General features: G+C 43.6%; 1 protein-coding gene across 1 annotated transcript; it reads right to left on the bottom strand.

The window, feature by feature from the left end:
* Positions 1-357: 357 nt before the first annotated feature.
* LOC116557285 (uncharacterized protein KIAA0087-like) lies at positions 358-2417 on the bottom strand (the record flags this gene model as incomplete). The annotated part of the gene is given in 3 exon segments (XM_032286756.1): positions 358-818; positions 2185-2368; positions 2370-2417. Coding segments are annotated over 3 exon segments (507 nt in total), but the record flags the coding sequence as incomplete, so codon positions are not given.
* Positions 2418-13458: the final 11041 nt, after the last annotated feature.

Raw genomic sequence — 13458 nt, 5'->3', positions numbered from 1 at the left:
GTCATGCAACAATTATTCATAATTAAGTAGTGCTGCAAATTCACATCAATCTTTTACCCTTAGGAAGGTCTATGTGCATTGTGCATTTCCTCCAGTACACAATCATCGTGGAGCTTGCCGATCTCCTAATAAATTTTAGGATTATCCCAATAATATTAGGTCACTAGGATCTTTGTTATGTTTGAAACTCCAAATTGGACAATTCGATTCCAGATGGACAGGTATTGAATTATTCTGCTTACTTTAAGCCAGCAACCCAAATGATTTTGAATACTCCCATTTCAATTCAACAAATATATAGATAGATAGATAGATAGATAGATAGATAGATAGCCCACTGTGTGCTAGTGTAGCCCACTGTGTGCTAGTGTCCTATTACATGCATAAGCTGAGGTTCAGAGAGGTTAAATAATTCCCAAAGACAATTAGCAGGGTGGTTAGTCAGTAGCTTAGTCCTAACTTTAAACAAAACCCATCAGATTCTCAAGTCCATGCTCTTTATATCACCCTATGTACCTCAATCACCAGTTAAACCTCTGTGTTTCAACAAACCTTAAATGCCTCAGACTGACCTCTTTTCTTGGTGGTATCCATGAATCTGATAGAAACAAGCAAATGCCCCTTTCCCAGTCCAAGAGAAGCAGCAGTTGCCAGGGATGTGGCCAACTTTCTCCTCATACCATGGTGAGTGGGGTGCTTCAAAGTACTTCTCAGTTCCCCGATGTGTCTGCCTCCTCTTTCTCTCACAGACCAGCATTTGGCTTTGGTCACTTTGTAAGCCCAGCAGAGAGACCCCGGGGGGACAACGGGATGGAAAGGAAGAGAAAGAGGGAGTGTTTGAGAGCAAGAGTGAGCAAGAGAGAGAGAGCTGATTCTCTGTCTTTTCCAACACTTTTCCCCTTCCCGCTGGTCCATTTTAGAGCCATGTGGTCACACATTAGCACCCCCACCTGAGGGCAGAGACAGGGAATTATAGGAGATGAAACAAGATCACAGCTGAATTAGAGACTTCTGGTTTTTAAAAAGGATGTGGAAAGAGACTGCAACTAAGGTGCTTTCTCTTGGAAAGTGCTTGCAGTAATTTTAGGAGCAGGTTTTTAGGATCTGAATATATTAGCTAAAGCATTTGAATATAAGGAGCCATGCTGCGTGGTCAAGTGGAAACAGGCCAAGGATAGGTGGCATAGTTGGAGTGGTCTTGGGAAAGCCACTTCACCTCTCTGGGCTTCAGTTTCCTCTTCTTCCCCAGGTGCACACTGAGCTAGACAATCCTTGAGATTTCACAGGAAAGCAGTGAGAAACAGGGTGGCACACCACACTGGAGTCAGCTGAGTGGCCTGAACCTTAGCTCTGTCACTTAGCTGGAGCTGTGTGACCTGGGTTGTGTTACTCAACTTCTATGAAGCTTAGTTTCCACCTCTGTGAAGTGGGGATAAGGTGTTTGCCTCAAAGGGTCATTAAGGGGGCTAGATTGGCAAAGGCATGGACAGCTTCTGGAGAAGGCATTTTCCCCAGGACTAGAAAGAACTGGTGAGTGGGATGCTTTGAAGGTGAGTGAGGGAGGATAACTGGTTTATGAAGAAGTTCAGGCTGGGAGAGGCCTGGCTTTGGACTGGATTGGGGGTGCTCTGGGCCACTCTTTTCAAGGGAGGAGAAAATGAAGTGACTGTCAGGACAGAAAGCAGGGTGCCTCAGTGCTAAGCTCCATGGTGACATTGCCTTGGAGGAAGAAAAAGAAATCTTGGAACCCCTGTCTTTCTGTTTACTACTTTTCACTTCTTAATTCTTTATTTATAATGAAGATGGGAAGGTTTACAACTTTGACAGTTCCATTTATTTCTACCATTTTCACCTAAAACAATAAAAGAAACAGCAATTATTTCCACCCTGGTTTCAACTGCAACTGGATAAAGTCAATTTAATTAAACATGTTCCACGTCTGAGTGTATCTGTCTTGTTTCTCTGTCTGTATCTTTCTTTCTCTACCACCAAACACCATACCATCCCTACCCCCTTTTTCCTTCTCATCTGCATTCTCCAACCTCACAGCTAGGCACAGGAAAACAGGGAATAAGGACCCAGTGAACTAACTAGAGGGGCTGAAGCCATGACTAGGAATCTTGTGCATGAAGAAGTCCAGAAGAGCAAATCCTCCCCAGAACGGCACATGGAGACTGCTAATGAAGGAGGTTCTGTTCCAGTGTTCAGGCTCCAATGCATCCAGGCCACAGGAGGCTGCCCCTCCAGGCAGAGAAACTGATCCTTCCCTAACAGTGCCAGGCAGAGGGCAGGGGATTTTGCACCTGAGCGAGGGATGGGATGACTCCCAAGCTTTCATTCTCCCTGGAGTTACTCCTAAGGGTCTCTGTAGACACAGAGGAGGAAGCAGGAGCTTTCTTTGCATAATCATGATCAAATATTTATATTTGTTTAGGATTTGCTTCTATAGGATGTTTTTGTAATTCAAATCTATTTCCAAAATATATCTGGATCTCTTTTTATAAGAAAATGCAATAAAAGCACCAGAATGATAGAGTAAGAAAGCAGAATTGAAATGACTGAAAAGGAGCAGAGGAATCAGATATTGCTAGGCATCTGAGATGAGACGATTAAAACAGCCATGCATAGCTCTGAGCTAAGGCAAAAGGGAGAATCTGGGCAACACAGTTTATATCGTCTGACAACATAAAGCATGCATATCCTTTGTGTTGAGCCATACCGCTTCCTGGAACAAACTCAAGGCAGAATTTATTACCTGGGTTCTTGTTTAAGTGCATGTTGAATGACCAGTTTGATGAAAGCCTTCAGATAGAGTTTTGCAAAAGAACAAAGAACAAGACCTGAAACAAAGAACTGACCCTCTCTGAAAGACACCAGAATCAAGATTACAGAAGAATTAAGGTTACAGAATTAAGATTACAGAAGCTGGCCCAACATTTGCTCACTACCTTTTAAATTGGTCTTAACACCATCTTTTAAAAAATGACCACTTTTTAAATAATTTTTGCTTATATCGAAAGTAATACATGTTCATTGCAGGAAATTTGTAAAATATGGCTTAAAAGAGGGGGAGAGAGAGAGGGAGAAATCTATAATCTATCACTCACTTACCACTATTAACATTTTAGCGTCATCGCCCCATGTTTTTGTTTATGCATAGATATGCGTATCTATTTTGCAAAGAAATTGCTATATCTTTTAAACATTTTTCATTCAATAATATACTATGAATATTTCCCATTCAATTAAATACCTCTACAATGTTACTGAAGGCTTATGATAGTGTATTGATATTAATACTATAGAATACATCAGGAAGATATTATTACAGTATGTTTAACCAATCCCCTGGGTGCTAGATATTTGGGTTTCTAACATTTCATCCTTTTAAACAATTCTGTGATGAACCTCTGGTGCTGACTGTTCTAAGGGTACTCTCCATTACAAGTTGTGTTTCAGAGAAGGTAGGTCTAGTCTATTCAAGGCCAGGATCCCCCGGAGGTCAATACATTATTTGCCCAGTGAATTTGTGGGCATATCTATACTTTTTGCACTTTTCCAGACAGGAAGGAGGAAGCATTACTGAGAACCCACAGTCTTGGGTTAAGGAGCATTCTCTGGGCTGCTTAGTGAGGGCAGAAGATTTCTATCCTAAGATCCTACAGCCTTGGGGTAGGATGGGAGCAGAAAAGACAGAGTGTGGGGCCACCGTGGAGGCAGCAGGGAGGGGTTCCTAGTGGCCACTGATTAGAGCCCTCATATTCCTTGTGGGTAAGCTCTAGTTTCTTCAGAGGTGCTTTTCTACCTGGGAGTCTGCCTTGTGTCAGGAGCATTAGTGGCTCTGCAGAGAGGTGGGAAATATTTGGATACACCTGTTTGTAGTGAGTTTGTTACTTCCCAAGTGGTGCGTGGCATTTGTAAGTTGTTCTCCTTCTCCATGGTTCTTCAGAAGACTTGAATATGGTTTGTGATCTAGGCACCAAAACTGAAAGTCCCTCTAAAGAGCCACACAAATAAATGACCTCCCATACCATCAAGTTCTCTATGCATGGCAATCCCTAGCTAACCTCAGACAGATGAGAAAAGAGAGTATTTTTCATCAATGACAAGGAAAGTTTTTTCTGGCTAATGTGGTATAGTAGCAAATGCAACTAAAAAATACCCCCAAGCCTGTCTTTATGCTTTGTGCACATCCAACAACACTTTTAATTACGCATAGGTAGGATAAATATTTAATCGTTAAATATCTGAAGTTATTGTAATCCTATTCCAGCACTATTCTTTTTCCCTACATTAAAAAAAATTTTCTAGACTGTGCTTCAACCTCAAAGGACATACTTTGGAAATAATATTCCATTAAAGACATTGTTGGGGCAACTTTATTATTCATTAGTGTGTTTTAAAGTGGACTGGAATCGAAATGCTTTTTGCTAAAGTAAAAATACATCCGTTTCTAAGATCTAATTGTGCAATTGGTTAGAATTTCTATCTATCAGTTCAAAGGGAAACTTGGTTTCAGTGAATTTGTTTTTAATAAAAATGTGTTATCTATGATAAATATATTTCACTTTGTTCAAATGGATTTGATTGAGAAAACATATTGAGCAGAAGTACTGGTAGAGCTTAATTTCATTGCTTTGAGAAAACGTATTGAATGCTGGTTTGAATTAAATTCTATTTGTTTTAATAAAAGTGTATTGGCCTGAGTGTACATATATTTGTTTTAGTGGCAGTGCATTGGATCCAATAAAACTATATTGGCTTCACTGCTTATGTCTCCTTTTCAGTGAAAATGGATTGAGTGGGAAAACGAAATAGGCATGAAGCAGCCAGCCCCAAGGTCTCTGTTTGGTAAGAGTATCCAAATAAACTGGGAGAGAAGAGGGGTTTCCATAGACTTTATATCAAAATATGCTTTTAAATTTAAATACCTTTTGCTGTCGAGGACTCGCATGTGAAACTGAATTGCCACCATAAAGAATGCTATTTTCTGAAACAGCCCTGTCTATCGACAAGTTATGGGACTGTCCAAGACACCAGAGGAAGAAGTCCTCTGACAGCCCAGAGCAGGTTCATTAGCATCTCTTAAGCTTTATACGGGCCTCATTGGTTCTAATAAGTGGCTGTCTACCAAGCATTCCTAAATCCCTTAAATGAACAGAAAAGGGATCAGAGTACTCCCCAAGGATGGTGGTGGCCCATCAGCATTGAAACAGGTCTGACATTGAACTGATTAGAAAGTGGGGAAAAGGGAAACAAGAGTCACCCTGAGACACACTTCAGGATCCCCAGAGTTCACAAAGATTGTAGACCCTCAGAGAGGAATCGGCTCTCCACAGGGAGTAAATGCTGGTTCTGTCATCTAGAAAATGGCAGCCTCTGCCAAGTGCCATGACTGCATTGTGTAGCTATAAATGGCTCTGAGATGCCCAGGCCACAGATACTCCTTTGCATAGGTGCCCTGACCCTGAAGCCAGCATTCAAATAATGGGGAGTAATGACAATACTGGCTGCTATCCCTACGTGACTGTCTCTCGATTAAGAGAGTCTGTGCGCTGAATTGTTTTTCCACCAGAAGATGAACTTGATCTGACTCTTCTACCCAGTTTCATTTAGCCTTGATGAGAAATAAATGCAAACACTACTTTCATTAACACCTTTGTTCCAACTAAATGTGCTAACAAGCTCCAGACTTCAACCTTCCCACTAATAACTGCTAATTCTGAAGTAGTACCATTACCAAGGAAATCTAAGCTCTTGGTGTATAGTTGCTCATTTTTTGAATGCCTGAATCCTTAAAAGGGTAAGAGAAGAAAATTTATTCACAGATTCTTTTTTTCCTGTGGAAACAGTCTCAGTTATATACTAGAAGTCAAGAAAAAAGATGGAGTTTGTGATAAGTTTTCTGTGCTGTCCTTGGAGGAGTGGGACTGTGGCCCTGGGGGACAGCAAGTGGTTCACTTTGTCAGAATGTAGCGTTGATCAGCCACATTACATAAATATGATGTGGGGTGAGACGATTTCAGGAACTCCCAGAGGTGAGTGGGGAATTGAGACTAAGAGGGGAGGCAGCTAACACAGGGTTTGTTGTTAAGCACATTACCACTGTGGCCAACTGGAGTTTGAGCCTGCTGTGGGAAATCTAGGAGTTGGCATAAAACCTGTGTCTTAGAATTATCCCACTCAAGGGGCAAGGGAGCTGAGGTTCCTATATGTGACGCACATTTATACATCCATTCCCATCCTCATTGGTTGAGAGCTGGTCCTGGGAGCATTAATTCTCTAGTGGACCCAGCCTGCCAGGTGAGCAGGCACTGTGGGTTCTGACCCCCCAGAAAAAGCCTTAAGGCAAAGAATGCGGCTGGAAGTGGTAAGGCTGAAGGGCAGAGCAGGGCACTGATAAAGTCTGCTACCCTATGAAGCCCATTTTACAGATGAGTGAACTGGGGAGTAGAGGTTTAGTAGTTCTCCCAGTGACACAGACAATAGGTGGCACAGGCAGAATGCAGACCCAGCTTCTGCCTCGCTTGAAAGTAGGTGGCTTAACTCTTTAGCCACATGGCTCTGGTCATGCTGTCCAGCTGAGGAAACTGGCATGCCTCCCAAGTTTTAGAAACCATGTTTTGAGGGATTTTTCACTGAGTCGGGGCAGGGGGCCATATTGCAGATTGGAGACAGGACTGGAAGTATTACATTGCCTGAGCTTCTGTCCCTAGAAGTGGTCAGATAGTGATCTCTCTTAGGCTGAACTGAATCTTGGCATCTAGGTGCATGTTTATGGGATGCTAAACTCAACTTGTACTGTGATATATCTTTGATCAATACACAATTGCAAGTGACCACATGAGCATGTGCTCCTGGGTTCTTTTCAGCGAGTCAGGGGCTCCCAGCTGTCACCCAGCTCCACCAGCCCCCACGATGTTGGGCAGTTTGTCCCTCTTTCACGTTCGTCCTTTTGCAATCAGCTTTTCCTTTTCAGCCATGCCTGCTAGCTTCAAGCTGCTTTGTAAAGTAAGTTATGATGACTTTGTGCTGTAAAATACAACAGAAATCCTCACAGCTGTTTTGATCCCATTTAATGAAATGGTGGTGACATCTGAATGTCACAATTGCAGAGAGGCGGATGGGTTGTTGCAGTTGCTGAGAGGAGGAAGATCAGTATTATTCCTGGGGCTAATATTTCATATGACACTTCTGCAGTTACCATTGCTCTGTGTCAGGCGATAGTGGCTGCCAGGCTCCAATGGACCTCTAGTTTTTCTTTTCACTTCCTATAAATACAATAGGGCAGTAGGGTGGAGAGGATGCAGATGGCATTGTGAAGATTGGGAGAAATATTTCAGGGGAAAGAAGCATACAAATAGCAGTTGCTGCCATTCAAGAACTTGAAAAGTACACCGTTTTGGGAAAACCAATAGCGTATGTGTCATCCCACCGAAAAGTCCTGAAAAAATCAGTGGCTTCTTCTTCGTTGCCACGCCTAAAGCAGACAGAGCAATGCTGGGAAGACATCAGACAGAAAACATGGAGGCAAGTCAGGAAGCCAGTCTTGTCCTCGATCAATTATGCGAGAGTATGATCAAATCAATGAATTCACAGTGTGAACGCTTGCGGCAGATGGACGAACACTTGTCGGCTATCTGGAGCCGCAAGAGAGTCAGATTTATTTTCAAAGCTTGTTTGTCTCATTTCTCCTGCTTGATGCTGGAAGGCAGAGCATGCAGCTGTGATTTTTCAAATGTAAGAGATCTCCAACTATTTTATAGTGTGTGAGATTGGGCTCTGCAAGCTAAACTCTCTAGGACTTCTGGCTTTTTTTCCTCTCAGAATGAGGACAAAGGAGTGTAGGCTTAGCCAGCAATCTCTCTCTCCATGCTTGCAGTTCTCAGCAATGGAAGGACAAGGTTGGATGGATCCGTGACTGGCATTCCAGTCTTGGCTGTGATGGTGAGGTTGTTCCTACTGTGATATCAGAGATGGGGCAGACAGGAAGGAAGAGGAAGCTTCTGCCTGGGGCACAGCCTGTGTTAGAATGATAGGATGATGGTCCCTTAGCCCAGGAAGGTATTACCAGGGGTTCTTAGGCAGTGGTGGCACTCCTTCCTGCCACCAAGCATTCTAGTATTCTTGGCTGGCAGAGAACTTGATTCTGAACTGATCAAGGAGAAAAGGGAAATCATTTTGAGTCAGAATTGGTAACCTCACAGCATCTGCCATCTAGTTGCAGAAAGTGTTTTTCAGGTTTATTCTTGTGGAAGGAATCATCATTCCTGTTTTGTGTATTGGGCCAAGTGGAAGTTCATTTGTGGTCTTAAAGTCAACCAAGAGTCCATGAACATTCTGGGTCTAGATTTGCAGCCTCCTGACCCAGTGTATAACCAAGAAGCCTTGTTAAACAAATCCTTAGTACTTCAGGGCAGAGTGAGTGGTGGAGGCTGGCCAGGGTCTCAAGGCTGTGTGCCTCAGTATGTTCATTCATTCTTTCATTCATTCAATCAATTGGTCAGCAAGCCTTGATTAGGCCAGAGGTTCTCAACCCTACCCTACCTCTGACTAAGTCAGACTTTCTGAGTGATTCTGTTACGTGGTCAACATTGAATCACTGTGCCAGGCACTGAGGATACTATGGTGCACAGAACATTGTCCCTGTTCTCAAGGTCCAGGGTGACAAAAAGGAACACGGCTGTGATAGAAGTAAGCTCAGGCTTCTGATAGAGGCAGCCTCCAACCCAGATAGGGCAAGGAGAAGGAATCCCCCATGACTGGCTGGAGGAGTAGCCACTGTGCTGATTTAAAAAATGAAGCAGGGATTCTGATTATCCAGTCAAAGAATGGGCAGAAGTCCTGAAGAATCTACAAGGAGACTCTTGTAGCCATCGTGTACAATGCAAGATAGAGGGAAAATGGGCACATGTGGAGAGAGGGGAGCTGGGCTGAACAGTGAAGGGTTTGGTAAGTCATGCTAGAAAAGTGAGCCCCTATTTTATGGGAAAACTCTTTGGAGGGATTGCCAAAATCAGATTTCAGTTTCAGAGAAAACATCCTGACAGCTGAGTGAAACAACAGGTAGGAGGGGGCTATGGACAACTACAAACTGAACAAGCGAAAAGCACTCATATTTGCCACTGTTCAGAATTAGGGTTTGGGTCCTGGGGGAGAAAAGATAGATGGTAAAATTTTATTTAAAAAAATTCTAGGCTGGGCACGGTGGCTCATGCCTGTAATCCCAGCACTTTGGGAGGCCGAGGTGGGTGGATCACAAGGTCAGGAGTTTAAGACCAGCCTGACCAATATGGTGAAAGCTTGTCTGTACTAAAAATATAAAAATTAACTGGGCGTGATGGTGAGTGTCTGTAATTCCAGCTACTCAGGATGCTGAGGCAGGAGAATTGCTTGAACCTGGAGGTGGAGGTTATAGTGAGCTGAGATTACGCCATTATACTCCAGCCTGGGTGACAGAGACTCCATCTTAAAAAACAAAAAACAAAAACAATAAAATTCCCGTTGGCTAGTTTTAGGCAAGCACTTTTTTTTTTTAATCGAAGAACTGAATTTGAAATTGAAAAATTAAAAGTTTTGCTCTGAATATACATTTTTGGGGGTATATATACACACATACACACATGTATTTGTTTGGTCCTCAAGAAAATCACTTCTGGCTTGAGATTAAAAAAAAAATTTTTAGGGACAGGATCTTGCTCTTTTGCCCATGTTGGTGGGCAGTGGTGTGATCACAGCTCACTGCAGCCTTGAACTCCTGGGCTCAAGCAATCCTCCTACCTCAATATCCCATGCTTGGGCTTATTTTGGGGGTGGTAGTAATTGAGGAGCTCAGCTCACCTCTCACCCCATCTGGCCAATTTCTCTCTGGCTTGCATTGTACACACTAGCTACAGTAGGCTTTTTGTAGATTCTCCAGAACTTTGCACAATCTATTCTATCTTCCATTTTCTCGCTGATAGAATCATACTTTGTAGAGTTAATTAAGAAGCCAGCTTCTGGTGACAGAAAAATCTGAGTTTAAATCTCATTTCTGCCCCTCCATACCTCAGATTCTTTGTCTGTAAAATAGGCTGGGAATAGCACCTTCTTCCCAGTGAAACAATGAGATGCATGTAAATACATATACATTCTTGTGAAGAGCTTAGCCCAGAGACTGGGACATTGGAAGCGCTCAAAAATGGGAGAAGGAACCAAAGGGCAAAAGATGGAAAAAAACGACAAAGAAAAGTAATGTGCTGATCCACCAAGCTACCCTATTTCTATTTACTTCACTTTGGCATGATCTAGCCACATTTTTTTTTTTAAACAAAAAGAAAAAGAGACTTGTAGGTCAGAGTCTTAACAACCAATCACTATAAACTTTGCGCAGAAGAGCTATATGAACTCGATGATTTCTGCTCTAAGCTGCTGAACTAAAACTGACTTGCAAAACGACCCGCCTCTGCTCCGGTGGCTGGCGCTTGTTCTGAAGGCAGGAGAGAATTTGGCTCCTTCGCTTATGATATCTACAGTAACCCATCAGCTGCTGCGCTGAAGGATGTGTTCGGCGCTCCCCTTTCCCCTTTAATGTGCCATTAAATCAAATACTCTATTAGCAGAATTAGTTCATTCAGTGTCTGCACTGAAACGTCCTGTGAATTGCGTGATGTCTTCGTAAATGGCCCTGCACTCTGGGGTCTACTTCAGCAGTTTATATCCTGTGGAGGAGGGCTGAGCTGCCCAAGGATCTGACGGCCTTCCTCTAAGTGAAATATTATGGCTTCCACAAAGGATAATTATTTGGATCATTTTGCCATGTGCAGACCTGGTGAATTCCAAGCACCGTTGATCAGGCTCTGGCCCAAAGCCTGCTGTCCTCACACCTGCAACCCGAGACCTGCCTTGGCCACGGGCTTCCCACCTTCTCAGCTTCTCTGTTATGCATAGGTCCTCTCTAGAGACTGGTAACAAAATGCATGCTTTTCATGAGAGTTAAAACATGGAAAAATTCCCTTCCTCAAAGAATTTAGGGCAGGAACTTAGAGTGTTTCCATTCTTGCTTTCTGAAGCAAGAGCTGAGATTGAAACTCAGCATCTGTATTTCCATTCTCTCTTACTTATGCTTGTCACCCAATACCTGTGAAAGCAGGCAATGACGACTGCTGTGTCTCTGTCATAATAATCTCATGCTCTGAAAATTAGCAAGGATCTCAAGCACGCAATGTCACATTCAGCCCTGGCATGTTGAGCGTCAGCGTGATTCTTCATCTGCCAAGGCTCTGGACTGCTGCTGTGGGCACTCCAGTGCTTTTCCTTTATGCTGAGTTGCATTTCGCCAAGGTGCATTTCATCTATTATGCTCTCTTTTCCTAAGGCAGAAAGTCAGTACATTAGGGCAGTATTTGCTCCATACCAGGTAAGTCTTAGGATGGTGTACTGGTAAATGTTTGGCCTTTTTTTGGAGGATGGCAGGGAAAAGTCTGGTTTACGTCTGCCAATTTCTATGGTGTAAATACTGCCACTGTGGCTGATTGCTAGCTACCAGCATGATATTATTGAATACAGAGTTGGGAAGAAATGTTTGCAACACCACCATTCCATAGTATGTCCATGAAAATAACCTCAAGAGCCATATGTAATAGCTAATATATAAAATGATTAGGATGGGATGAGTTTTGAATATTCATTATGTCTTAAAACGTAATGCATTTAATTATAAGTTTATACAATTTAACTTTGATAATGACTATGTTTAACAACGGACTTGCAAAATTCCTCAGAATTTAACAACTGGCTCTCACAAGCTAATATAAGCCAGCTCTACACATGACTGAGTTTAAGGGTAGAAAAATATTTCTCATTTGCAACCCAGTCCAGCATCGATATTTGACAGTTCTCTCCACATGGTAACTCAGGGACCCAGGCTGTCTCTATTTTGAGTCTCCATTCCCCTTAGGAACATCAGAGCCCTTCGCTTCCAGCTTGGAGTTGAAGAAAGAGCACAGAGGTTTTCACGTGGGTAGTTCTCACGGCCCATTTCTCACTTGGAAATGGTTTGTCACCTTTGTCCATATTTCTTTGGTTGGAATTCTGTCATATGGTCACACCTAATAGCCAGGGAGTCTGGGAAATATAGTCTAGCCATGTGCCCAAGAAAGATGGGAAATGAGGTGAGTGAGCACCTAGCTCAATTCTGCCGCAGCACTGAGGTTGACTCCTTCACTGGCTGACATCAGGAAGCAGGTAGTCTACAGAAGAAGAGCAGCCGTCCACCTGTCGTTACTGAGCATTCAAGAGGTGAACAGGCATGAGCAATGAAATTAATCGTTATGAATTTGGTGATTGATAAATAGAACTAAGCCTAGGTAGGAACCAGGATAAATGTTATTTACTGTTTCTGATGGGGCAGGATGCTGTGGCAGTTGCATGAGCTGCTTTTTCTAAGCTCAGTGGTCCCTCCATCCACCCATCCACATATCCAATAAACCTTTAGACAGGCTACATGTTAGCTTCTGGGGATGCAGAGGTACTTAGGACATGCTTTGGGTGGGTGCCCACCCAAAGCCCAAGAGTTAAGAGAGGGGAAGGGGTGTCCTAGGGGAAAATCCAGACATAGGAACCAAGAAGGGGGAATGGCTGCCAGGTAGCCCAGCCAGCAACTGACCCCTACAGGTGAAAAACAGCAGGTGGACAGCTGTCCCTAGAACTGCCATTTACAATAGAGAGCGGGCCAGGTATAAGAGAGAAAAAAATCATTTTCTTTCAGTTTTTGGTTCTTGAACTAACAGGAGGTCCAACAGAATAAAGAGAGAGCTGTTTTTACAAGGTAAAACCAGGTGGGAAGATGGGGTGGGGCTGGTCCCTTCATCTCTAGCCCTTGAAATATAAACCAGCTCCATGTTTCCTCTCAGGCTCCTAGCCTGAGTAGTTTCTGGGCAAAGCCAGTGGCTTCATTGTGGTCGCTGTAATTGTGCCAAGTCACGAACCTGTAAGCTGAGCCAGGAAGGCCGCAAAGCAGATAAGCCAGGCTGGCAACCTGAGTGCCCCTCACCTCACATCCTGCCCCACAAATGGCTTGAGTAGGAACCACAAAGCCTGGAGCAGACTCGGCCGTGCTGTATGCTCTTATGAGAAGACTCACAGCCAAGCCAAGACCACAGTCTGCAGACCCTGAGCTGCATGGGAAAGGCATTATTTGCGAGACCTCCATGTGGGGGGTGTGGCAGGAAGAGCAAGACTTTGAAATCAGAGAGCCCAACGTAGAATCCCAGTTATACACTCTGCGATTGTCTGGGCACAAGTGGCTTCAGCGCCGGAACTCGGCTCCATTGCATGTACGTGGGGATGACACTGCCTGCTCTTCAGGGTTGTGAAGATTCATCAAGACCACACGGGTGAAGCACCCGGCATCGGGTGGGGCACAAAGCAGGTGCTCAGGAAATGCCAATCTGCTTAATAAGAAGAAGAGAGGCCAGG

The sequence above is a fragment of the Sapajus apella genome, unplaced genomic scaffold, assembly GCF_009761245.1.
Source record: "Sapajus apella isolate SASKATOON/1434 unplaced genomic scaffold, GSC_monkey_1.0 scaffold19, whole genome shotgun sequence".
In the NCBI taxonomy this organism is placed as follows: domain Eukaryota; kingdom Metazoa; phylum Chordata; class Mammalia; order Primates; family Cebidae; genus Sapajus; species Sapajus apella.
Note: the sequence above shows the minus strand (reverse complement) of the source record. Positions and strands in the feature narration are given on the sequence as shown.